Here is a 24,655-nt window from a genome sequence, read left to right on the forward strand (position 1 = left end):
CATTTAGAGGAGCACACTTACACACACACACACACACACACACACACACGTATGCATGTGTGTATATATGTATGTATGTAACAATGTGTATATGTATGTATTCTTTGAGTGGTGAAATGATTTAGCATCTTTTTCTCAGCATATGGCTAGAAAATTTATTTCTAAGCCCTTATTATAACTATACATATAATTTTCACCTTAATCGGTTTCATTTTATATGCTGGCCACTGATAAAATTTAAAAAAAAAGTTTTATCCTCTATTATTATTATTATTATTATTATTATATATACACATATATACATACATGTATGTATGTATGCATGTGTGGATGGATGTATGAATGTATGCATAAATGTATGTATCATAGGGTGTTAAGAATGGCAAGTAACAACACTTAGCTAATTGAAAAGGATATTGTCAGAGCGATGTTGATATTATTGTGTAGCACTATATATATATATGCAACAAGAACAATATGGCTCTCCTGAGAACAATTAATGAAAGTTGGCTTTCAAATATTGAAAAGTTAAGTAAACAATATCATTAGGAAGCTGCCAAACTGGAAGGCTCCTGGAAAGCATGGACAATCTGAACTCAGTGAAAAATACCAAGTAACCTGACAATATAATACTCCCTTAAACTGCTTAACAAAATAGCCTGACTAATATCCAGAACACTTGGAGTGATGCGACACCTGTTTATATTTCATGGCTAAAGACAAATGACTGAGTCGAATGTGCTGACAATGGAATAATTGTTTTAATCAGTCATACAAGTAGTATACAGCTGTGGATGAGGAAATGGCTGAAAAAAAATTTAAATAGATGGTGTTGAGGAAAGAAACTGGTTCACTTGACCCTATATCTTGAAATGGATACATGACTATATATATCTGAAACTGGATCACATGACTATATGTATTTGAAACTGGATCACATGAGTAAATATTCGAAACTCCATCACATGACCATATATTCAAAACTACCATTCCTACTCTCATTGGATTTCAGAATTTCTGGGAAGATTTTAAATTTAGTCCACTCTGGAGTAAATGTTTTGACAGTTGCGCACAGCCATGGCTGTGTCGTGAGAAGTTTGCTTCCCAACCACATGGTTCCAGGTTCAGTCCCACTGTATGGCAACTTAGACAAGTGACTTCTACTATAGCCGCAGGCTGACCAAAAGCTTTTGAGTGGATTTGGTAGACGGAAACTGAAAGAAGCCTATTATGTGTGTGTGTGCACGCGCATGTATATATATATATATATATATATATATATAGATAGATAGATACATACATACATACATACATACATATGTACATACATACATATACACACACACATACACACACATGCATACACACACATACACATGCATTCTTTAAAGCAGTTTCATTTGGTTCTATGTGACTTAGAGTTTTGCAGTGTGTGTGTGTCTTTGTGTCTGTGCTTGTCAAACCATCACCACCACCACTTGACAACCGGTGTCGGTGTGTTTACATCCTTGTCACTTAGTAGTTCAGCAAAAGAGACCAATAGAACAAGTACCAGGTGTAAGAATGTAAGAAAAACATAATAAAAACTGGTGTCAAGTCATTCAACACAAGTTCTTCAAAGGTGGTGCTCCAGCAAGGCCACACTCTTACAACTGAACCAAGTGAAAAAAGTAAAAGAGAGAATTATAAAAGTTATGTTATATAATTATTGCCAAACTTTTACAAATACCAGACAACTTCAGTCTACATAAGACAAAATTATTGCCCACAAGGGTCTAAACACAGAGGAAACAAACAAGGACTGACAAGGGGATTAAGTCGATTACATCGACCCCAATGCATAACTGGTACTTATTCAATCAACCCTGAAAGGATGAAAGGTAACGTCGACCTCGGTGGAATTTGAACTCAGAATGTGGTTTTGTAAAATATGTCCGTTTCTATTTTTAGGTTTATTTTTTTTAATTAGTATATCCGAGAATGGGAGCTCCTTTTGGTTGTATTCCATTGTGAACTGCATGTTTGGGTTGACGCTGTTCAATAGTCTTTTGAAATTAAGGAGTTTAACCACAGACGCCAAACAATATCTACTATTTGATTCATGCCACCCAAGACACACCAAAACAAACATCCACTTCAACCTTGCAAGGAGGATATGCACAATAGTGTCAGAACAAAATACCAGAGACTTTAGACTGCAAGAACTCAAAAATACCCTAATTGACAGACACTACCCAATTCAACTCATAGACGATGAAATCAGACGTGCAACACAAATCGACATAGAAAACTTAAGAAAAGTTCAATGCAGCAACACACCTTCCCCAAAAATATTGCCATACATATCCACATACAACCCCAGAAACAAAGAAGCCTTCACCATCATCACCCAAAATTTACCAATGCTACATAAGGACCGCAAATTAAAGGAAATCTTACACATACATATTAAAAGCTACAAACAACCAAAATCACTAAAAAAGATCCTCACAAAGGCAAAATTATTTTCCAAAATAACAGATGCAAAAGTGAAAATATGTGGTCGACCAAATTGCGCAACATGCCCAAACTTTCTAGAAGGATCAGAATTCCTTTTCAAAGAGGGACAAAAATTCAAAATCAAATCTGACTTTAATTGTGCTTCAGAAAACCTGATTTATGTCATAAGATGCTCGGGCTGCCACCAACACTATATAGGGTCCATGGGATTATCGCTCAGACGCAGATGGACTCTGCATCGACAGCAGATTGCATTCCCAGAATACAGAATGATACCCTTTAGTGAACATATTGAGAAATGCGCAAAACAAATGCTACCACAATTTATAATTTTTCCATTCTATCAATGAACCATTGCAACACCAACACAAATTAGATTAAATAAGGAAACCTTCTCCATTGAAAAATATAAGCCAAAACTTAACTATTTCTAACATTTTTAAATAAGGAAACTCACCTCATTGAAAAAAATATAAAGTAAAACCTAACCACTTGTAACATTCTATTCCTTCTAAACCAAATCATGTTTAATTAATCAAACCCTATCATCCCCAAAATTTTTGATTATCTCTCTTATACCGGAAAAAATCCCTGATTACCTTTCTATATCTAGAACTCCATATTTTACACCATAGTGAAGACATGTTACGATACAGGTAGAGAAATTTGAAAAGAAAATACGAAACCAATTATTTCTCCAAAAACAATGTTTCTATATTCAAAATTTTATAACATTTTTCTAACATAATGATTTAAATATATACTTTAACCATGTAACACAAGCCTTCTGTAGTTTTTCACTCTTGTTTATCTTTTATATATATATATATATATATATATATATATATATATATATATATATATATATATATATATATATATATTTATATAAATAATACATTTCTAAATCTCTCAGAGAGATTTATGCAGTAGTGATACGATAAAGTAGTTGTATGCTGTCAAATTAATGTGACAGTCCTATGAAGGGAATAATACTACTGCTATTCAGCCCTAGGAAGCAGAATCGCTTCCTGTCAGCCTTGACACATTTCCTGTGTCCTTATGTTTACTAGGGCTAGATAGGTATCTCCAACTAGCAGGCCATGCTACTCCAGACTGAAGATGAGCAATGACTCAGAAACTAGTCTCTGGATGCTGGCTTAGCTGAGTGGAGGTGCTTATCTCCCTCTTGTAAACATAAGGACACAGGAAATGTGTCAAGGCTGACAGGAGGTGGTGCTGCTTCCTAGGGCTAAATAGACTGTCACATTAAGTTGACAGTATACAACTACTTTATATATATAAATATATAGTTTTTACCTGTAATTTTGGATTTTGTCCCTAATATTATATATATCATCATCATCATCATCGTTTAACGTCTGCCTTCCATGCTAGCATGGGTTGGACGATTTGACTGAGGACTGGTGAAACCAGATGGCTACATCAGGCTCCAATCTGATTTGGCAGAGTTTCTACAGCTGGATGCCCTTCCTAACGCCAACCACTCAGAGAGTGTAGTGGGTGCTTTTACGTGTCACCCGCACGAAGGCCAGTCAGGCGGTACTGGCAACGGCCACGCTCAAAATGGTGTATTTTATGTGCCACCCGCACAAGAGCCAGTTCAGGGGCATTGGCAACGATCTCGCTCGAAAATCCTATGAAGGCCAGTCACCGGCATGAAAGCCAGTCAGGCAGTACTGGCAACGGCCACGCTCAAAATGGTGTATTTTAAGTGCCACCCGCACAAGACCCAGTCCAGGGGCACTGGCAACGATCTCTACGAAGGCCAGTCAGGCGGTACTGGCAACGGCCATGCTCAAAATGGTGTATTTTATGTGCCACCCGCACAAGAGCCAGTCCAGGGGCACTGGCAACGATCTCACTCGAAGGTCCTTACACATACTGCGGGCACAAGTGCCAGAAAGGCGACGCTGGGCACAGGTGCCAGACTTCTTTCAGTTTCCATCAACCAAATCCACTCACAAGGCTTTGGTTGGCCTGAGGCTACATAGAAGACACTTGCCCAAGGTGCCACACAGTGGGACTGAGCCCAGAACCATGTGGTCGGGAAGTAAGCTTCTTACCACACAGCCACATGTGCTTGTTTTGTTTTTATCTTCAAGGTAACTTTGATAAAAAGCAGATTTATGATAAGCATTCCAGCTGTAATAATCTCATTGAAGATATATAGAACTATATTAAATAATATAACCATCCTTGTTTAAAGATGATGGAGTTTTGATTTGAGGGTAACTTGGGTGCTATTTCTAGCAGGTTGAGTAATCACTTAGAAGCATCCCCACTTGGTTTATGCTCCTATTTGTTGAAATATATTTGTGATGCAGCTATATTATTATACGGTAAATAACATATATAATCCTTAGCAATGCTGTTAGGAATTTTCTTCAATGTAATCTCAAAGAACTCAAGTAGCAGAATTCTTATCTAACATTACATAATTCTAAGCTGATATTACATTAAATCTCCTTTCTTTTATATATTGGAACTCCATAAGCCTTAGACCAAATCTTTCTTTTCAATACAAAGATATTAAAAATGAATCACATTTGAAATGATTTCACCACTGAAAGTAATGGAAATATATGTATGAAAGCAACCAAAACAGTATTGAATGCAATGTTATTGATAATTTTAATATTTTTCCCTCATTAAATCAAGAACACTCAAGAAGACTAGATGTGTGTCTGTTTGTGATTATTGACTGAATTTTATTGTGTTCATAGCTGCTGCCATCATCAACGTCACCACCACTGCCACCACCACCACCACCACCAATACCCCCCCACCAACACCCCCACCCCAATCACAACTGCTGCCACTACCACCACTGTTACCACCACCATTGTCACCACCACCACCACTACTACCATTTTACTTCCTTTTTCCCATGTTCACATGGGTTAGACAGGTATACTCCAGAATGGTACCTTACCACTTTTAGGGTTCGTTTGCTTTATTCTTTGTGAGGTCCAGATCTCCAGTTAGAGCAATGTCCCAGCTGAAGCCTCAATCTAACTTCAGATCTGGTATGTCACTTGCAGCAAGATGCCTCATAAAAACTTCCAGTTGTCCCTTACATTATTACTCTCCATCTCTGGCTCATTGTCATCATGCAGGTCAACTAATACTTTTATTGAACCTATGTGATTTTTAACTCAGTAATTTTTTGTAGGTTCCCATACCTTCTGTCTCCATTTTGTTTTATGTCACTGAGTCTATCAGTGAAGTTCTTTCACCAGGTAAAGACTAAGCATTCACAATCTGTGGCCTGGTGCTCCATCCCATTCCCTCATGCATATATAATCTATCTGCCTTGAGTTGTAGGTGATTAGGCAGCTGGTAAGTTTCTTGGATTTAGTTTTGTTGGTGTTTAACCCTTTAGTGTATCCAGCCCAAATATTCTACACATTTTATGCTCAAACTGGCCAGAACCAGCATCTCACACCTACCCTGCAATGTCATTCTGAAAATAAGCAATTACATCTTTCCTATCTTGAAGCTACAAAATAATATCAGATAAATTTTTTTAAATGTGAATAAATAAGGATTATTTTTGCCAAATTAATCTGAACGCTAAAGGGTTAAGCCATTTATGTCACAGAACACCAAGATTCCAAGAGCTTTAATTCTTTGTGGTTGAGTGATAAGAAGCTTGCTTTCTAACTACATGGTTCTGGGTTCAATGGCCCCTCTCTGACTGGTCATAACAAACGACCTTCTATATATGTAAAGTTAAATAATGAGGGTAGAAATTAATATCAATTTAAACCAGTAGCCTAGTCTACTTTAAAAAATCCGAAATTTTGTATCTTTTCATTTGTCTTGCTCATTTTACATTCTGGCGTTTACTGAAATTTCTTGAGAACACATTCTTCATGGTAAGATGATTCGGTGCCTTATTCTAGCATATTAGGAAGCCACCTTAGTGGTTATTCCTCTTATATATACACACACACACACACACACATATATATATATATATATATATATATATGTATATATGTGCGTGCGTGTGTATATATATATACACACACATATATATAGGTGCAGGAATGGCTGTATGGGAAGAAGCCTGCTTCCCAACCAGATGGTGCTGGGTTTAGTCCCACTGCGTGGTACCTTGGGCAAGTGTCTTCCACTATAACCTTGGTCAAACCAAAGCCTTGTGAGAGGATTTGGTAGACAAAAATTGAATGAAGCCCATTGTATATATATATATATATATCCGTATATATTTGTGTGTGTGTGTCAGTGTTTGTCCCCCCACCATTGCTTGACAATCGATGTTGGTGTGTTTATGTCCCTGTAACTTAGTGGTTCAGCAAAACAGACCAATAAGGTAAGTACTAGGTTACAAAGAATAAGTCCTGGGGTCGATTTGCTCAACTAAAGGCAGTGCTTCAGCATGGTCCAGTCAAATGACTGAAACAAGTAAAAGAATAAAAGAATAAAAACAATATATATATATATATATATATCTGTGATATAATATGTGACAATAATTCAGTTGCCATAATAAAACTCCGAGTTTCAGATGTCAGGGCGGAAATCTGCTCCGGCATCTCATCAGTTATTAAGACAACCAAAAATGCTATGAAAATGACTATATATATATATATATATATATATAGTTCAAATTTACAGAAAATGAAAGACGAGGACAGGTGAGAGAACAACAAGCAGGTGTATTGGTTTGACGCACAGGAAGAAAGGAAAAGTCTTTGACATTTCAAGCCTACACTCTTTGACAGAAAGGAATGAGAGGTAAAAAATGGAGAGAGAATGAGAGAAAATGGAAAGAGAAAACAATGTGTAGGGATTAACAGTTCAACCTTATGAAAATATATGTATATGATATAGTCCAACCCATGCCAGTATGGAATATGGACATTCAATGATGATGATGATGATGATGATGATGATAAAGTTATATTTAACTCTGTGTGTGTGTGTGTGTGCATGTGTGTGTGTGTGTGCATGTGTGTGTGCGTGCATGTGTGTGTGTGCATGTGTGTGTGTTTGCATGTGTGTTTGTGTGGTAAGAAGCTTGCTTAACAACCACATGGTTCTGGGTTCAGTCCCACTGTGTGGAACCTTTGGCAAGTGTCTTCTAGTATAGCCTTAGGTCGACCATAGCCTTGTGAGTGGATTTGGTAGACAGAAACTGAAAGATGGTGTGGTGAGAGAGGTAAATGCTAGAACCTTTGGTAAGGAAGCCCAAATGCTGGGAGAAATTGGAGAGAAATGGCAGCACTGGTGGTGGATTCAGAAGAGCAACTGAGGAGACTGGTGGTAGAGTTTGGAAGAGTGTGTGAGAGGAGGAAACTGAAAGGAATATAGCTAAGAGTAAGGAGATGAGATGTTCGAGAGATGGAATGGCTGGTACGATGGATGTGAGTATAAATGGTGAGACATTAGAGGAGGAGAATGTTTTTCAGTATCTGGGATCACATGTGATGGCGGATGGTGGGGTTGGCTGAAGAAGTGGGATATAGAGTGAGGGAGGGGAGTAAGATACTTAGTGTTGTGAAAGGTATACTAAGAGATAAAATGTTGATTATGAAAGCACAAAGAGGTGTGTATGAGGGTGTAATTGTGCCAAAAATATTATATGGTGCAGAGACGTAACATCTGAGAGAGGCAGAAAGGAGGTGACTAGATGTGTTTGAGATGAGAGGTTTGAGGGTTATGGTTGGTATGACACGGATGGACAGGATGAGACATGAGGAGGTGCGAAGGCAAGCAGGAATGAGAGTAAAAATATGTACCAGAATGGATAGACGGATGTTGAGGTGGTTTGGCCACATGGAGAGGATGGATGAGGAGTGAATGGCTGGGAGGGTGATGAAGGCAGAAGTAGTAGGCAGCAGAACCAGAGGCAAACCTTGGTTTGCTTGGATGGATGGATGGAGTGAGGAAAGTTTTGGTAGTTAGAGGTGTTGGAGTGAGAGAGGCAAGAGAGTTTATAAATGAAAGGAAAGATTGGAGAGTGTTTGTGGACGGATGAGTGAATTTGATGTTGCTCAAATGAGTATGGAACTAGCATGATACAGCAGAGGTAAACCAGCATATGCTGTCGGGCCCCACTGTTAATATTAGGGGTTGCATTCTATGCCTTGACCCAAGCATAGAACGGGGCTCACCTCTTTTAGTTGGGAAATGAATGGAATGCCTGGTGTGTTTCTTGCTATGGCTAACCCCTCCTACAAAAATGGGGGATAGGCCTGACTATATATAAAAAAAATGTATGCATATAGTTTACTTTTCTGCCAAGGTAAAATCAACAAAAAATGTACTCCATCCAGTGAGAGATAAATATTGTTTAATGTACACAGTCTACAGTTATGAGCTACTAATAATTTCATGCAACTGGTGACACATCCCCAATTGCATGAAACTAGTAGTAGCAGCTCATAACTGTGTACATTAAATAATACACACACATACATACATGTGCACACGCGCACGTGTTTGTGTGTGTGTGTGTGCCTTTGTGCTTGTGTGTATTTATGCATGTATGTGATAAATGCATGTGTACATGACTATGTCATGAATACTGAATTTTCTTAAATCTGTATGAAAAAAGAAACTCAGATTATTTTGCTATGTTAAAACTGAAGTGTGTCAACACATATTTCTATTTGTCAGTTTCAAATCTATTTGGATAATCAATCATTTGGAAAGTATATTTGCACTTGAAATGAAATATTTTAACACTATTAATGGCTATCAGAGGTTTTAAAATATCAATATCCAAGTGCATTCTCATCAGGAGACTTTTTAAACATTTGGAAGAAATTTATTTCGTAGGATCTCTTATTCTTATACCTTTGCAACATATAAAATTTGATTTCTATATCAGCTTGCTTGTGATCCCACAACAACACTAGAGTTGCTATATTTTACATTGGGTACACCATATGGAATTCTTACCAATTCCCTATCTGCATAACCACTAAATTTGTTCATTTTTTTTTCCCATTTATTTTAATTCTTTCCAAGGTTATTTGAATTAATATAAAAAAATATTTTTAATCATAGGGTTTTATTGAGTTTTTTTCTTTTGTTTATCATTTTTGAAATTTTCAGATATATGAACACAGAGTGCCAAAGTAGAAAAAACAAGCATGAATTTTATCTGACAACCTAATAATGTTTTTGTCTTGGCTAATTTTACTTCAGCCTCTGGATTTGTTTCCATTTGAAATCTATTCTCTAATTCTTTGACAGATTCTACAAGAAAATTTCCCACTAATAGCCAATCTTAAACTCCTCAATTACTTCCTGATGACCTATAATGAATAGCAGTGGAACTGTTATATACTCTGATGTACATTTCCCTACACACTAAATTCTTCACTGAAGTTATTGCTGATTCTCACCTTGCTAGTGGTATCTCTGTACAACAAAGTGAGAATTTATCATGTTAATTACCTTATAAATGGTAGAAGGGTTTACTGTTAAACTTTAATTAAACACTGTCTTCATACTAAGGTCCTATTTCACAAAATTTCCCTCCTCTCTCTTCTCTTTAACTCCTCACACGCAGAGTTAACACCACTTGCCATATATGTATGGCTTCCATAAATGGATCCCTTAGCACATTTATCAGTGGAGATATGGTAATCTATAATTTGTAGTCAACAACAAAATTACATGATAACTACACATTAAAGAAACTCTTCATGTACTTTACCCTCTCTAGCCACAAAGAAAACTAAAAAACTTTTATATTTACCTTAACCTTCATTTCACTAATTTTTTTTTTTTTCTCCTCTTGGCACAAGGCCTGAAATTTTTGGAGAGGGGGGCCAGTTGATTAGATTGACCCCTGTACACAACTGGTATTTTTTTTATCGACCCCGAAAGGATGAAAGGCAAAGTCGACCTTGGCAGAATTTGAACTCAGAACAAAAGACAGACAAAATACTGCTAAGCATTTTACCCAGTGTGCTAACGTTTCTGCCAGCTCACCGCCTTAGCTCCAGTCTATTCAGCCTTTAAAAATGAGTAAATCTTGCAAAGGATCAGCATCTCATTCAAGTGGGGAATATATACATCACGGAAATCAGGAAACTGGCCCTAGGGGTCTGTATAACTTGGGAATAATCTTTATCCTCTTTTTTTTTCCATGCTCACGTGGAATTTGTTGAGGTAGAATTTTCTACTAAAACTGCATTGCAAAGACCATGGTCCATCTCCAGAACCAAGTGGATGTTTCAGATCTGATCATTATCTAATGCTCTACAGACTTCAAGCAAATGGTGGTGTTGATGGTGGTCATGGGGATGGTGTGGGGGAGGTGAGAGGTTGTACATGACATGATTTGAGAAAAAGCTATTAATGTTTTATCTGCTGTTATCTTATCTTTTATAATTTACTTGCTTCATTCATTAGACTACTACCATGCTGGGGTTTTGCCTTGAAGAACTTTAGTCACACAAATCGACTTCAATACTTTTTTTCCTTTTCAAAGCCTGATACTTATTCTATTGGTTTCTTTTGCCAAAGAGCTAAGTTACAGGGATGTAAATAAGCCAACACCGGTTGTCAAGTGGTGATGGGGGACAAACATGATCACAATGACACACACACATGCATGTGCGTGCAAATGCACAATGGGTTCTTTCAGTTTCCGTCTACTGAATCCACTCACAGGACTTTGGTTGGTCAGAGGCTACGCTAGAAGACAATTAGTCAAGGTTCTATACAGTGACACTGAACCTGGAACCATTTGGTTGGGAAGCAAACTTTTTATTACACAGCCACACCAGCACATGTGAAAAGAACATTTAATTAAACACTGTCTTCATGCTAAGGTCCTATTTCACAAAATTTCCCTCCTCTCTCTCCTCACATACAGTGTTAACACCACTTGCCATATATGTATGGCTTTCATAAATGGATCCCTTAGCACATTTATCAATTTTCCTAAATTGATTAGGTGTGGCAGTGAAGTGCAAGTGTACCTGTGTGGTAAGGAGTTTGCTTCCAAACTACATGGTTCCTGTTTCAATCCCATTGCATGGCACCTTGGGAAAATGCCTTCTACTATAGCTACAGGCCAACTAAAGCCTTGTGAGTGGATTTGTTATAAGGAAACTGAAAGAAGCTCATTGTGTGTGTGTGTATATATATATATATATATATATATATATATATATATATATATATATATATACATACATACATACATACATATATATATATATATATATATATATATATATATATATATATATATATATATATATACATACATACATACATACATACATATATATATATATATATATATATATATATATATACATACATACATACATATATATATATGTATATATACATAAATGGCGGTGCCCCAGCATGGCCACACCTCATGAGCTGAAACTAGATAAAATGAAAAAAAAAAAATGATATGTATGTATGTATTAGATAATAAAATAAATGATTTATACCTGGTAACTTACTGGTAGAGCACAATCAGTTTCCCAGTGTTTATCGTGTATTTGGTTAATGAGAGATGAAAGATGGAAGATATGAGAATTTTTATTAATCACTACAATTGTTGCGATCCATCTAGCATGAATCCCTCATGGGTGAGACACTTAACAACTGGTTCACAAGCATCCAATGGTGCAGATGTGTCTCTTCCAGTGATAAATATTTATACCTCATTAAAGTAACATTTCTATAATGTATCTTCTCTGTGTAAAGGAAAACAGCAAATTAAAATGATACACATTTATATAGAAGATCAATAGTAAAATAATATGCAAGAAAGAAACAAACATGCAATACTGTGAAAGAAGTATGCTAAATGGGTCAAAATAATTGTAGTGACTTATGAAATTCCTCGTATCTTCTATTTTCTGTCTCTCATTAACCAAATATATATACATCATCATCATCATCTGATGATGATGATGATGACGATGATGATATATGTGCTTGTATATTCATAGGCTGTTCATAAGTTCCAACTTCCACAATTTATTATATCATATCATCTTGATGTGTTGCATGCAGCTAATGGAGACTATGTGGAAGTGTTCTGATGTTTCCAATAAAATCTGCTGAGCTATCCATGTCTTTGATTTTTTTAATGAAATTTTCAAACTATAAAGGTAATTTATGGACATCTTGTATGTATGTATGTAAGACCCAACAAGCCAAGTGAAATTGTAATTATGGTTGATGCTGGTGTCACGTAACTGGTACCCATGCCAGTGGCATGTAAAAAGGCACTGTTCAAGCATTGGGCCTCATGGAGGCAAAGTGGCTGATGCTGGTGGCACGAGAAAAGTTTCTTTCAAGTGCTGGACCTCACAGAGGCAATGACTGAGACTTTTGGCATTATGTTGTGCTTGAGAAGAAGACCCATCAAGTCAAGTAAAATCACAGCTGTGCAAGATACCGGTGTCATGCAAATGGTACCCATGCCAGTGGCACATAAAAGCACTCATAACACTCTTCGAATGGTTGGTGTTAGGAAGGGCATCCAGCTGTAGAAACCATGCCAAAACAAACCAGAGTCTGGTGCAGCCTTCCAACTTGCCAGCCCTGGTCAAACTGTCCAACCCATGCCATCATGGCCAACAGATGCTAAATGATGATGATAATATATATATATATATATATATATATATACCTACACAATCATGTAAACAGTATCCTTTATTTCCAGTATTCTGTGAAAACATGCCTAGGCAGAGGGGACACATCATCTTACTTGGAAAAAAGTGAAGTGACAAGATGGGCATCCATCCAGCCATAGAAGAATTTGCCTCAACATTTTTCCATCTGACCCACATGAGCATGGAAAGGAAAAGAGGATAAAGATCGATCTTTCCCAGGTCATACAAAATCCAAGGGCTGGTTTCCCAATTTCTGTGGAGTATATATTCCCTATCTGGACAGAATGCAGGTCCATTGCAAGATTTACTCACTTTTACCAAATGAGTGGACTGGAGCAACATGAAATGAAGTGTTTTGCTTAAGAATGCAAAGCATCACCCAGACCAAGAATTGAAACCACAATCTTATGATCATAAGTCCATCATAACCACTAAACCACATTACTCTATTAAATGGTATTGGTGGTGGTTGTTGTTGTTGTTGGTGGTGGTTGTGTTTTGAATCACCAAACTTTAAGTATTGTTCTTAATCATTGTTTTTAATTGTTACTATATTCCAACTGAAATATGGTAGCAAAAGTGTTTAAGTGATCCAAATTCTAAATTAAAACCAACATCAAAAATTTCATTTTAATTATATTCCAAACACTAGCTTAATAATGACAATGTTATTTTAGTAAATTCTTCATTATTTTCAGAATTAAAAGAAAGAAAGGTAGTGCATCTCAATAGAAATTTGGTAACAAAAAAGGTTATTAAAGTGATCTAAATTAAAATCTTCCATTAAAAATTCATGTTAATCTATATTCCAAACACTAGCTTAATAATGACAAAATTATTTTACTAATTTCTCCATTATTTTCAAAATTAATTGAAACAAGGGCAAGCTATTGCATTAGAAATATGGTAACAAAAGGGTTAAAGTGATCTAAATTAAAACTTTCCATTCCAAACACCAAATTAAAAACAGCAGAGTTATTTTAGTAAATTTTTCATTATTTTCAAAATTAATTAAAACAAATTCAGTATCTCAATGGAAATATAGTAACAAAGAGGTTGAACTAATGTGTTAAACTGAACAAGAAAATAGAAGAGATGATTTTGAGAAAGAGCCAGTAGAAGAGAGATGGAAAGGAAGATAGAGAAGGGGCAAAATGAGAAGAAGAAAGAGAGAAATAAATAATTCCATTTAAACTGAATTAAATGAGAAGGGTAATGTTTGATGTGTATCCACATCTTATTCAGTTATATAATCAAACGGAATATTTGATCCAATATTAACTGAAGTTATTTAATTAGCTGGTGCCTAATCAAGCTGATAAGGCAGGCACCCTATCACCTGGATTCTGTTTCCTTTCAGATGAATTTCAAACTGAAGCCCAGCTAAAACCTCTTACTTCCTACATCTAATTCTGTTTGCTGTTCTTAACCCTCTGTGAACTCCACCAATCATGAGAGATTTGTCACTCCAAGACTTCAACAGTGACTGAATATTCCATCCTTGATCATCTTGAGAGAGAGAGAGAGGGAGAGAGGATATCTAGGACCACATTATTTAATATGTTCTTCTACTTTCTATGAAATTGGCTGCTGTTTCTAGCAGGTCTAGTGATCATGTGAAGGTTCTTTCTCCGTTTGTATAATCTTTTGTTGTTATTGTTTAACTCTAGGTCATCCCTGACTGAGCAGACCTTTGATCAAAAGCTTTCTGTTCATGACCTTCATGTCTGTCTGTGTCTCCCTTATAAGATTGCACCAGTCAATGTGAACTTATACAAAAAGACTTTTGGCTGCAATTTTTAATAAGCTGAGATGCTACATATAAGCTACATTGATATAAGACCCCATTGCCTTCCTCTCATTTCACCCAGCCTCACCATTCTGGCAACAAAATCCTAAATAATTCACATGCTGCTGCACAGTAAAAAAAATCAGTTGCAGCATGGGCAAAAGATGCTTTCTGGTATCTTTTTAATCACAGCATTCTGAGTTCAAATCTTCCCATCAAGGCCTATATATTTTACCTTTTACTTGTTTCAGTCATTGGACTGCAGCCATGTGGCATCACTGCTTTAGAAGGGTTTAAGTCGAAAGAATCAGCACCAATACTTTATTTGGTGGACACTGATGTATGGTGCAGTCCTTGACTCATTGAATTCTTATCAAACTATCCAACAGATGATGTTATGACTGGCTTCTTTCAGTTTCCTTCCCCCACATTCACTTACAAGATTTTGGTTGAGCCAAGTCTATAGCAGAAGACACTTGCCCAAGGTGCCAAGCTGGGAGACTGAACCTGGAACCATGTGGTTGAGAAGCAAACTCCTTGCCACACAGCCGCTCCTAAATTTTATATATAAATTGAATATATTTCAATTTATATATAAATTTCATTTATAGGTTGCAGCATATTTGGTAAGTTAGAAAAACCTTTGTGTACAACCTGATTTTTTACTCTAAGAATTCCTGGCAGCCAATTGTGGAGTTGCATCAAAGCATGCAATAAGGAATGACTTGACTAGTAATTTCCTAACCAAGAGATTAAAGACAGTCACGTAACTGGACAACTTCTCAGAAATACTCCAGTGCCTAAGATATATACATATATGCATATGTATATATACAGACACACACACACACATACATACATATGAAGATACATACAAGCATACATACATATATACATTCATACATACATGAATGTATACATACACACAAACATATGTATGAACATAGCAATACATACAAACGTATGAACATAGCAATATATACAAATATACATACATAGACACATGCATACATACATATACGCATATGTATATATACAAACATCCACAGACACACACTAACATACATACATATATACAAACATACATATGAACATACATGCATATATACATACAAACAAACATACATATGAACATAGCAATACATATGAACATATATAGATATACGCACACATACATATATGCATGTGTACACATACACACACACACACACACATATATATACATGCATACATACCTCCATACCTACCTACCTACCTACATACATACATACATACATACCTACCTACATACATACATACATACCTACATACATACCTACATACATACCTACATACATACCTACTTACATACATACATACATGCATGCATGCATACATACATACATACATACATGCATGCATACATACATACATGCATGCATACATACATACATACATACATACCTACCTACATACCTACCTACATACATACATACATACATACATACCTACATACATAGATACATGCATACATACATACATGCATACATACATAATAGAAGTCAACTGGTGACCAAGAAAAGCTGGGCATAATTGGAATCAAATGCAGCATGCAAGAGAGAAGACTGCGTTGGTTTGGACATGTGATGCGTATGAATGAGGACAGCTTGCATAAAGAAATGCAGATTACTGAAAGTGAATGGTACCCATGAAAGAGGGAGACTTTGCCTTTCATTCTTTCGAGGTTGATAAAATGGGTACCAGTCAAGTACTAGGGTCAATGAAATCAACTCCCACCCCACCTCAAAACTACTGGCCTTGTGGCAAAATTTGAAGTCATCATGGTAGAATTGTTAGTGTGCCAGACGAAATGCTTAGCAGTATTTCACCCGTCGCTACATTCTAAGTTCAAATTCTGCCAGTCAACTTTACCTTTCATCCTTTCAGGGTTGATAAAATAAGTACCAGTTGAACACTGGGGTCAATGTAATTGACTTAACCTCTCCCCCAAAATTGCTGCCCTTGTGGCAAAATTTGAAACTATTATTATTTATAAGGCAGTGAGTTGGCAGATGCATCAGCATGACAGGCAAAATGGTTAGCAGTATTTTGTCTGTCTTTACATTCTGAGTTTAAATTCCACTGCGGCCTACTTTCACTTTCATCCTTTCTGTGTCAATAAAATAAGTACCAGTTGAGTACTGGGGTCGATATAATCAACTTACTCCCTCTTCTGAACTTACTGGCATTGTGCCAAAATATGAAACCAATTATTGTTTTCATTAAGATGACAAAGCTGGCAGAACTATTAACACATGGGACAAAATGCTTAGTCGCATTTTGTCTGTCTTTACGTCCTGAGTTCAAATTCTGCCAAGTTTGACTTTGCCTTTCATTCTTTCAGAGTCAATAAAACAAGTACCTGTTGAGCATTGGGATTGATGTAAACAACTTATCTCTCCCACTCAAAATTGCTAGCCTTGTGCTAAAATATGAAACCATTATTTTTGTCATCATCATCATTATAAGTATTATTATTATGTCATCATCATCATTATTAGTATTATTATTAGTATTACTATGAAGGCAAGCTGGCAGAATCGTTAGCCCTCCAGGCAAAATGCTTAGCAGTATTTTGTCTGCCGCTACATTCTGAGTTCAAATTCCTCTGAGCTCAACTTTGCCTTTCGGGGTCAATAAATTAAGTCCAGTCAAGTACTCCCACCAAATTTCAGGCCTTGTGCCTTTAGTAGAAAGGATTATTATTATTATTATTATTATTATTATTTCCATCCTCTCTTCTGTTATGTGAGTAGCCAAGCAGCTTGTCTACAGCAAGAATCTTGGTCTGCCTTTCCCTCTGTTGTATCCTCAGTGCAAGGTGATCTTAGCCCTACAAGCTGCATGGTGACTTCACTAGTGATAGGGCCATGAAAGAGAGCACCCAGTACACACTGTAAAGTGGTTGATGTTAGGAAGGACATTCAGCCATAAAAACCATATCAAAGAAAACATTAGAGCATGATGCCGTCCTTGGATCCATTGGACCCTATTAAATAATTAGCCCATACCAGCATGGAACATGCTGATTAAATGATGATTGTGATGAGTAGGTAGATTGACAGAATCATTAGAAAAATTCCTTTGAGGTATTTTTTTGAATTTAGTATGCAGTTTCTTGTTTATCATGGTCCTCCAGGTTATAACAAATGAATTTAAAAGTAAAGAATAAAAAGTTTTGAATGGTACAACAATGGACTATAATACAAGCAATGGGCTATATACCTGTTGTAATTTAGTCATCCATAGTTTGATATGATATTTCAGAATAAAATTCCTTCTTCAGATATTCTTAGATGGAGTCACTGATTACCTTGTTCTTATAGCTGAATGTTTTGTAAAAATAGATTTCCTCAAATGCCCTGGGGTATCCTTAGAAGTAGTAGATAATTTTGGTTATCTAGATGGCCAAATTATTAGCAGAGGAGGATGCTATAAAAGTGTAGTTGCTAGAATAAGAACTGGCTGTACAAAGTTCAGAGCTATTACCTTTGTTCATAACAAAGGACTGCTCCTTCAGAGTAAAAAGTAGGTTGTATGATTCCTGTGTATGGGTAGCTATGCTACATATCTGGGAAACATTGCAAAACATGCTTGCAAGACACCTATTTCTGTCCCTCAACACTACTATCCCCCTGTTGAGATGGGGAGGGGGAATCTTGTCCTGCAAATTACTTGGTGACCTCATTGCTGTTTGAGTTATGTAAAAAGCAGTGTGTAATGTGGTTGGCATTTGAAAGGGCTTTCAGCTGTAGAAACCATACCAAAGTAGATAGCAGGGTTTAGTCCAGTTTTCTGACTCACCAGCTCCTGCTGAACAGTGCAGCTCAAGGCAGCATTTTTGTTAAATGATGATGATGATAATAAACTTACAAGTTCTTTACGCCCTGAGATACCTTGTTCCTTAACCTTTTTGTTACCATATTTCTGCTTAAATACTGTTTTTCTTGCAATTAATTTTCAAAACAATGAAGACAAACGTTGATGTTAACCCTTTAGCATTCACACTATTCTGTCAAAAGTAATGTTCGTTTATTCACACGTCTTTAATTAATCATGCATTATCTTGTAGCTTTGAGATTTTGATGAGGTAACTGTTAAATTTTAGAATGACATTGTAGGGTTGGTGTGAGAGGCCACATCTGGCCAGTTTGAACATAAAACAGGCAGAATATTTTGGCTGGATATGGTTGGTTTAAATACTAGAGGGCTAAAGTGATTTAACCTTTTAGCATTCAAACCAGCCATATCTGGCCCAAATGTTCAACTTGTTTGATGTTCAAAGAAGCCAAATCCAGTTTCTCACACTTACCCTTCAATGTTATTCTAGAAATAAACAATCACATCTTTGAAACCTTGAAGTTATAAGACAATGCATGATTGATTTAGAACACTGTGAACAAATAAGCATTAGATATTCAAAATAGTGAAGAATTTACATGCATACACAAGCACACTAGCACACATGCGGCAAATTCTCAAGTAGACAAATACAGCCTCCAAAGCGAACTAAGTCAATAGTCATTGAAAAGGTTGCAGGTAGCAATGAAAGAGCCTTGAAAAACAAAAGCAAATCATACAATCAATTAGTTGGATATTTAACCAATTGACTAATGATAACTGAAATTGAACCATGACTCTCCCTCGACACAATAAAATTTGTTTCAACAAATTCATGTAAAGAACCTTGCAAACCAGATACAAAAGCGAATTAGTAAAATAATTTTGTTGTTATTGAAGCTGAAGTTGATGTTTGGATCATAAGCTAACATGAAGTTTGTAATGGAAGGTTTTATTTAGCCCTTTAACATTCAAATTATTCTATCAAATTAAATCCTTATTTGCTCACATTGTTTTAAATTAATTGTGCATTGTCTCATAACTTCAAAATTTTAAAGTTGTAATTTTTACACCTCTGCCAGGGGTGTAGCCAGCCCACTTATGAGTACCTTTCCTTCATTGGAAATTAAACTCCGCTTGCAAAAACCTGTTGAGGCAAGTGAAATCAAAATCGAACTAAATTCGTCGACTGGCACCCATGCCAACGTCGTCTCCTTCATTGGACATGAAATTCGGCTTGCGAAGACCTGTTGGAGCAAGCAAAAAGGAAATCGTGATGGCACCTGTGCCCAGCGTCCTAGCACTTGTGCAGGTGGCACATGTAAAGACATTCGAGCGAGATTGTTGCCAGTGCTGCTGGACTGGCTCCTCTGCAGGTGGCACATAAAATACACCATTTTGAGCGTGGCCGTTGTCAGTACCGCCTGACTGGCCTTCGTGCTGGTGGTACATAAAAGCAACCACTACACTCACGGAGTGGTTGGTGTTAGGAAGGGCATCCAGCTGTAGAAACTCTGCCAAATCAGATTGGAGCCTGGTGTAGCCATCTGTTCACCAGTCCTCAGTCAAATCGTCTGACCCATGCTAGCATGGAAAGCGGACGTTAAACGATGATGATGATGATGGTAGATGTGAGAGACTGGATTTGGCTGCTTTAAACATAAAACAAATTGAACATTTGGGCTGAATATGACTGGTTTGAATGCTAAATGGTTAAATCACTTTAACAGCAAAGTTTGTCATAGAATGAGAAGCTTTATCAGACAGATTGGTATCAAGAAGGTTAAAGTGACCTTGTCTTTTTACCCTGCTGTCCTTACAGTGTCTCAATACCACATTAGCATTTAAACATTTTAACCGATCCTGTCTGCTCAGAGCAGCAGTTCTCTTGAAGCTCAACCCATCCTTGCCCATAGTCTTCTCATCTAGTGACCTTTGAAAGTAAATAATAACTACATTTTCCTGCATCCAACTGTCCTAATTTAGGAAGGGTCATGGGTTCTCACTCTTTCCTTATATTGTAATAAATAGATAAATAAATAATCATTTGTTGTATTTAATGAGAGGATAAGAGATAGTACCCATAACATTTTGTATATCTTGCTAGACTGGTGAGGTTGATGTAGATGATGTCTAACTTGAACTTCTGCAAGGTTGATGTCGTTAGGAAAATTGTGGGCAGGAGAAAATATCAAAAGGTTGCAACTCCAGAGAAGAATTATTAGATTAAGCGTTTATGGTGTGTAAGGAGGGAGGTTTGTGACATTGTCGAAATGAATGATAAAGAGAGACACGGGTGTTGTAGCTAGTTAGTCAAGAGAAACAAAGGCCGATAAGTTTGTGGCAGAAGAGAGTGAGAGAGAAAAAGATAGAGTGGGAACAACACGAATAAAACATTGTTGTGTATGAGTGGGTGGTCGTAGAGTGGTGGTTAGCGACTCTTTGCCAATCTGTTGGATGGCCTATATTTTGGGATGTAGTGTAAGGATGTGCTGTACATAGCAGAAGCATTACCTAGATATGTGGGTCATACTTGAGCTTCGTGGCAAAAGGGTTAGCAACCTGATGAAAGCTGGTTAAAGTATTTTCCAGAGCCTATATTGAAAGATACACGCCTGTTGGCATTTCGTATATTGAGAACAGTAAAGTTATTTCTTCTTTTTGTACAATATCTCCTGTTATTTATGACTATATTAAATATTCGAAGGTATAAATATTTTAATATTTATAAAGGAAACAAAGACGTGTGGTAGCGGTAGCACTGACATAGTAACTTTTTATCCACTTCTGTACTCGATTCCAGCAATATCTTGCTAGTTATAGAATGTCCTAATAATGGATGTTGATACTGCTTAATCCTAACTAGGTTTCAAAATAATAATAGCACGAACACACATACCAATATATATATATATACATATATATATATATATACATATTACTCATGTCTGTGTGGAGATGGGTGAGTGAGAAAGAGAGGGGGTGGGTGGCTTGTATTCGATGTAAATAGTTGCATTTTTAGAAACAAAAAAGAAGAAAGAAAAAGACAAAAACGTAAAAAATAAAGAACAGATGGAAAATATAGTTGGAGCAAGGAAAGTTCAGGAGTAGGTTAAAAGGTGGAAGGTAAGTATGCTGGTTAAGAAAATAGTTAGAAAATTATTGATTTCTAACTTAAAATCGGACATTAAATACCCACCCTCGTCTATATATATGATTGTATGTGTATATATATATATATATGTATGCATGTATGAATGTATGTGTGCGTGCGTGTGTGTATTTAATTTGTTTTTAGCCATAATGTGCTAGCTGGAATACCGAATGGCCGAAACCTAGACGGGAATAAACTAGCGAGATAACATAATGAGAGAATGTCATAGAGATGATGTTGCTTCTATCACAGCAATTAAGGGTGTTAATGCTACTGCTGCTGGGGTGGTGCTAGCAGTGCCACTACCGTTGATAGAATCGGTGATGTTGTCGAGGTTGACTTCTTGGTGATGGTGACGGCGGTGAGTAAAAATAGCGAGCACCAGCAGTAGCGGCAACAATACTATCAACAGTAATAGTAGTAGCAGGGGCAGCAGCCACCCATTACCGTCATCCTCACCCACTACTGCCAACACTACTACTACTACGACACCATCTCTATTGCTGCCACAGTACATCATCAACATTACCACTACGGCGGCGATTTATCACTACTACTACTACTACTACATATCACCATAACCCTAATCAGCACCACCATCAACACTACTACTACTGCCGCTGCTGCTACTACTCAGTCTTTCGCTGGTGCTGCTGCTGATGCTACACCCTACCACTCCGTCTCTCATTCTACTCCCACTGCCACTACCGTGTGTGACGTGTCTAGGCTGCCATATTGGCATATTGGAATGGCAGCAACAGAGCAGGTAAGAGTTGATAGAGAGAAAGTGGTGCTCTGGTGGACACAGAGATACACGCACAAGGTGTGACAGTGATGTTGTCATAATTCCACGAGTTAGAATAGTTAGATAGATACATAGAAAGACACAAAGGGAAAGAGAGACAGAGAGCAATAAATTGTAATAATAGCAATAAACAGCAAAGGAAGAATTTAGAGAAAGATTTATATAAATTAATAGTGGCAGAGGAAAAAAAAGTAATAGAGAGAGAGAGGGATAAAAAAAAAAGAAGAAAACAGGAATTGACTGCTGATAGACAGACGACCAAAGAGGAAGACGTACGGACCGACAGACAGACAAGCAACTCTATCGTTCTGTGGTCTTTAAAAAAAAACACAAGGGTTTCCCCCCCCCCCATCCCTGAAATTGAGGGATAAACTCCATGGACAGTTCTTCGACAGGCTATGAGCTTGGACCAGGATCATTAAAATCGACTGGTATGTCTGAACCAAAACTGCACCAGACTGACCAGTATAAAGGCTGGCTGAACAAGTGGACAAATTACCTGAAAGGCTACCAAAGACGATGGTTTGTCTTACAGAATGGCCTGCTTTCTTATTACAGGTGAGCAATGTTAATATATTACCAGCATGTATATGTATATATATATTGCAAATTACCTTTAGCTTCTGTTACATTTTTGATTGCATATTTTATGTTGGTCAATGACAGATGTATGTAATATATGATATAACGTTATATATATATGTGTGTGTGTAAATATATATATATGAATATGTAGTGTGTAAATTTTCTTTGTTTTAATGATTTTTTCGTTGCCGATTTTGTCTGTCATTACATTTATTATCTCTTATGCAAATGCTCAGAATCTTCCTGCTGTTCATTATTATTCCATCGTTGATGCAGCGGTTTTGAAGCTGAATGCTAAAATGGATGGTGACTGGATGGGAAGGAGAATATACATACAAGGACGGACGAACAAACAAACGGACGAACGAACGAACGGATGGATGGATGGACGGGTGGATGGCCAAGACAAGACAAGACATTTATTTGTATTTACATTGTTATCTTCAGCTTCATCTTAATTATATATGTCTGTCTGTCTGTCCATCTAGCCTGTGACTCGCTCTAAATCCTCCGATCCATTCGGCCAAACCCTATCAGAACGACAGGAGAGGCGTCGTCTTAATTTTTTTGTTCATATTTGTACACACATTATACATACATTCATACACACACACACACACACACACAAAACTTTTGCATTCATCTTTGATGTACAAGTAACAGCAGTAACATTTTCCTCTGCTCGTCCTTCGTATTGTTGGACGGGGTCTGATGTAACTATATATATATATATATATATATATATATATGATGTGTGTGTGTCAGAGAGTCCTTCACTTTTGATTGGACTTACATTTGGTATTTCATTTTTCAACATGTATATTCATTATTTTGTATGTATTTGGATCATAAGCATATGTTGTAGCACCATTTTGTTTATATTGTGCACTTCGTCCTTCATATATATATATATATATATATATATATATATATATATATATATATAATGTGCACGCACGCACGTATATATGGATAAATTGTAGATGTTTAGGTGCTGTTACATCATGATGAAGCATGATGTGGGAACGTGGGAAAGTTAGCGAAAACGAATGAATACATCTGGTTTTCAAATTTTCATGTTAAAGGGAGGGCAGAGGCAGATAAAGTGGATCTCGTCTGTGAACATTACACGTTCTAGATAGATAATTACAAAACCGATTAGTGATGGTGTTGTCACAACGAGGTGTTTGACCTAGGGACCCCAGTAAGGTTCAGTCTGGAACCGAAAAAATAGCGAGTTGGCGAAAGTACAACTGTATTATTAATGTTGGATATAGACCTGT

General features: G+C 36.8%; 1 protein-coding gene across 3 annotated transcripts in view; it reads left to right on the forward strand.

Moving 5' to 3' along the window:
* Positions 1–22,514: 22,514 nt before the first annotated feature.
* The window catches only part of LOC106875634 (oxysterol-binding protein 1), a 208,765-nt gene continuing 206,624 nt past the window's right edge, over positions 22,515–24,655 (forward strand). Inside the window, exon 1 of one of the 3 annotated variants that reach the window (XM_089364962.1) lies at positions 22,515–23,345. In XM_089364962.1, the coding sequence (XP_089221088.1) occupies positions 23,164–23,345 (182 nt within the window). In that variant the 5' untranslated portion in view covers positions 22,515–23,163. The remainder of the gene's footprint in view (positions 23,346–24,655) is intronic. The other 2 variants (XM_089364963.1, XM_089364964.1) reach the window with 2 other exon arrangements.

The sequence above is a fragment of the Octopus bimaculoides genome, chromosome Z (assembly GCF_046866305.1).
Source record: "Octopus bimaculoides isolate indiv1 chromosome Z, ASM4686630v1, whole genome shotgun sequence".
NCBI classification, from domain to species: Eukaryota; Metazoa; Mollusca; class Cephalopoda; order Octopoda; family Octopodidae; genus Octopus; species Octopus bimaculoides.